Genomic DNA, 4,121 nt, shown 5'->3' on the forward strand with positions numbered 1-4,121 from the left:
GCATGCAGCAACATGCGGGTGTCCACTTCTTCTTGAGAGGATTTGAGCTCTGCTAAAACCCAGGCGCTGGGGCCAAAAAAGTCATTCAGCGCCGTAATGAAGGTTAAATAAGTTGAATTATGGTAAATGAATTAGTGAAAGAAATAATTCATAAAAAGCCCGGATAAATGGGGAGGGTTGGGTGTGGGCTCGTAACCTGCATCATAAAAAGATACCCCTACGACAGAAACTGATACAGTTGGGGTTGCGAACATTGGGAGATGTGAGCTTCACCATGGTCCTGAGGATACTAATGAGGCCCGAGCCAGGGTGGCCATGGACCTTGGTCCCTTACTTCGAACTGGCTCATATGATGCTTTCCTCCCAAACCCCCAAGACATTGGTGGGAGGAGGTTGGTGGAAGATGGTCACAGAGGTGCCTCACCAGAAGGGAGTCGGCCACCCTTCAACACAAAAGAAAGTTGTCGAGTTGGATGTCTAAATGCGAGAACAATGTATATGACAGGAAGATCAAGTTTAGTGGCACAGGAAATCAAGAGATACAACTTGGAAATTGCTGGATTGAGTGAAACTAGGTGGCTTGGGTGTGGAAAAGTAAGAATAGAGGATGTGTTGTTCATCTATTCTGGTAAAGACCAGGGAGAACATGAGAGAGGTGTAGCAATTGCTTTGAGTAAGAAAGCTGAAAAAATGGTTGGAGCATTAGGAATGTATGATGAGAGAATAGTCACTTGCAGGTTGCGAGGTAAATATACAAACATCACCGTTATACAGGTGTATGCCCCTACTGAAGAGAGTGGAGAAGGATGAATTTTATGAAAAGCTAACTGGAGTTATACAGAGGGTTAGAAGACATGATATGTTGTTGCTGATGGGGGATTTTAACGCTACAGTAGGAAGAGAGTATGATGGCTTTCAGGGAACAATTGGAAAATTTGGAATTGGAGTTAGAAATGATAATGGGAGAAGACTCCTAGAGCTATGTGGTTGAAACATATTTCAACCATAAATTAGAGCACAAAACTACATGGGTGTCGCCAAATGGATTGGTACAAAATTTGATAGATTATGTTATTGTAAATCAGAAATGGAAGAAGTCTATATTAGACACCAGAACTTTTAGGGGCTGCCATGTTCCTTCTGACCACAAACTCGTAATATCCAAGATTAGAATAAAGTTACAGGCCAATCAAGAAAAAAGGAGAACTATAAAGTTTGATGTGGATAAGTTGAGAAATGAAAGAGTTGAACAACAGTATGAGGTGAAGGTAGGAGGCAAATTTGCGGCATTAATTGGTATGGAAAATATGGATATGGATTCAGAGGAATCCTGGGCAATATTAAGTTCAGATACTAAGGTCGTAGCAACAGAGGTGTTAGGTTATAAGAGAAGTAACAGCAAACCTTGGTTCAGTGATGAAGCAAGTTTTAAGTGAAGAGCAACAAACGTTGAGAGTTCAAATGGATGATGAACAAGACCTAGAGAAGAAAAACAACTAAAAAGACGAAGAAATAGAAAGCTGAGAGAACTAAGTGATAGGATGAAGCATGACCAAAACATGTTTTGGAAAGAAAGAGCTACTGAAGTTGAAGTAGCTATGGAAATTGGCGAGAGCAGGGCTATGTTTGCAGCTGTGAGATTCTTGAGGAACGCAAGCCAGAAAAAGTTTGGAGGGGGTGATGGCATGTTGGATGAAGATGGGGACTTGGTCACAGACGAAATGGAGAAAAGGAATCTGTTTGCAAAGTATTTTGAAAGACTCCTAAATGTTGATACTACCGGTAGGGATGAGTGCATTGCAGATTTAAACGAGGCACTGGAGGTACAAGAAGATATTAGTGCAGAAGAAGTGAAAGAGGCCTTAAAATCTGTAAAAAATGGAAAAACTGCTGGCTTGTGCGGGATAACTGCAGAGATGCTAAAAGCAGGAGGACAAAGGATGATAGAGGCATTAAGAGTTGTTTTTAACATAGTTTGGAAAACAGAGGTGGTACCAATTGATTGGAAAAAGGCAATTATGATACCAATATATAAAATAAGGGAAGCAAAATGGAGTGTGGTAACTATCGGGGCATAAGTTTACTGTCAGTCCCAGGGAAGATATTCATGAGAGTAATTATTAACGAATAAGACCTTTAGTAGAAGAGAAATTCTGGTTATATGCCGCACCCAGGTCAGGCCTATGCCCCAGGGGTCGGAGACCAAGCCATCCTAATGACCTATAGTCAGTCCTTCTCTGGTCGCAGGAGGTGCACACGCCCCTGCTCGTCCGGTGTCCGGCCCTTATCCTTTGTCCGTGTGTGTGCTTTGTGCGCGTGTGTCGTGTTTTTGTGCGATGTCGGCCTCGGAGCCTCAACGTCGTTGCCCCGGTCCTGAAGGACGGGCTTGTGGAGCTTTTCTCTCGCCCCCTCTGATTGATCCACACTCTTTGTGTAATTCATGTAGGGGGGGCGCTTGCTCTAAAGCCAACACGTGCGTGGAGTGCATTTCTTGGCCATCGTATCAGTGGGATTTGGCTTCCACTAAGAAGAAAAAGAAGTCTAAATCTTCGTCGGCGAAGATTTCGCGGGGATCGAGGAGTGAGAGCAGCAGCATGAGACGGCGGCGCCCCTTCTCCTTCGGTATTGTTGGAGAGGAAAGTCTCCCGCCGTTTCTACAGGTTCTTTCTCCTGCCCCTCCCAGCGAGGGGGCCTAGTGAGTTCGTTGCCGGGTCTCCCCCCAGGGCGGGTCCCGATGAGTCGTTTTCCCCCCAAAACAGGTGGTACCGGAGGCTTCCGCTGTGCTGAGGGACTGCTGGTCGCGGTTGCAGCTCCAGGGCTCCCCGTCCTGGTCCTCTCTCTTAGCATCGGTGCAGGGGGGGGACCCGTCCCTCCCCTCTGCGGAGCTTCCCGCTTCGACTCTCCCCGCTTCGGCCCTCCCCGCTTCGCCCTCCCCTCTACGCTCTCCCCGCTACAGCTCGCCTCGCTGCGGCCCCTCCCACTCTCAAGCGGAGCTCGCCGCTCGCGGCCGGACCCGGGCCGGTTTACCCGGTCACGGATCCACCCAACCACCCGGCTCCAACCCTTTTCCCTTCTGCCATTGGGGATGTCTTTCCCCCTCGTACTCCGGGCAGATCCCCAGTGAAGGCGATGCATTCCCGTCCTGGGGCTTCCGTCTAGGGGACAGGAGGAGCCGGGAATGGCCTTGGGAGCGGCCTTCAGGGGCGGTCCCGCTGTGATAGAGGTGTCCCCGAAGCGGCCGAAACGCTCCTCGCGTTCCCCCCGCGACGGGAGTCGCGGAGGCAGAAGCAGAACGTCGGGATTCGTCAGGGGAGAGAAGTTCTTCAAGTTCCTACTCGAGGGAGCGATCCTCCCGTAGGAGGAGACGCTCCTCCAAGAAGAGACGCCGTCATGGGAGACGCAGGAGACGTAGTTACTCCTCGTCCTCGAGCGGCTCTTCCCGCTCTCATCATCGTAGCCGAGATCGTAGAGGGAGTGACAGGCGTCGGGACAACTCCCCCCAGGGGCGGCGGCGTTCTCCTCCCCGAGAGTGGTCCCCACCCCAATGGCCCCCAGGAAGGTCTCTCATGGGGGGTTCCCAGCCGTCTCCCTCCCTACTCGTCCCTCAGTCCCGGTGGATCCTGCCTCGGTCGCGTCAGCCATAGGGTTGGCCTCCATGACCGAGCGGGAGGGCTCCCTTCTTCCGTGTTCCCACACGATTGTCGCCTTTGCGGATGGAGCCTAGAGCCGATACCTCCTTAGGGGGTTCAGAGCCCCTCCACCGCTCAGGTATGAGTACCTCCTCCGGGGGTGGGCCAGGCGTTCGGGGCATCCCCCCTTGCAGGAGACCGGTGTGCAACCGGGTTTAGGAGCCCCTCTCCGGGGAGCTTCTCCAGCTTCCCTCCAGCTAGGGTCTGGGGCCTCTTCCTCCGTCGCGGGACGCTGAGGAAGAGACCTTATCCAGGAGGTACTCCAGAATGCCCTAGAGGAATTGGGTCCAGTGGATGAAGGTTCTGCTTTTTAGGAGAGTCCTCTCTCTGATTAGGTCCATGACCGGCTAGAGGAGCCAGCCCCGATGGTAGAGGACAACAGATCCATGGCTGGGGGTGGACTTTCTGTTCAGGGACCCAGAGGAACCCAAG

At 51.1% G+C, this 4,121-nt stretch overlaps 1 protein-coding gene across 1 annotated transcript; it reads left to right on the plus strand.

The window, feature by feature from the left end:
* The first annotated feature begins 315 nt into the window (after positions 1-315).
* LOC135211806 (craniofacial development protein 2-like) lies at positions 316-810 on the plus strand. Its single transcript, XM_064245017.1, has one exon. The coding sequence runs from the start codon at positions 316-318 to the stop codon at positions 808-810; it is 495 nt and encodes a 164-aa protein (XP_064101087.1).
* Positions 811-4,121: the final 3,311 nt, after the last annotated feature.

Source organism: Macrobrachium nipponense, chromosome 40, assembly GCF_015104395.2.
Source record: "Macrobrachium nipponense isolate FS-2020 chromosome 40, ASM1510439v2, whole genome shotgun sequence".
Classification (NCBI taxonomy): Eukaryota; Metazoa; Arthropoda; class Malacostraca; order Decapoda; family Palaemonidae; genus Macrobrachium; species Macrobrachium nipponense.

Bases quoted from the DNA above. Each gene is read 5' to 3' on its own strand.
- LOC135211806 (XM_064245017.1), top strand. From the start codon at position 316: ATGGACCTTGGTCCCTTACTTCGAACTGGCTCATATGATGCTTTCCTC.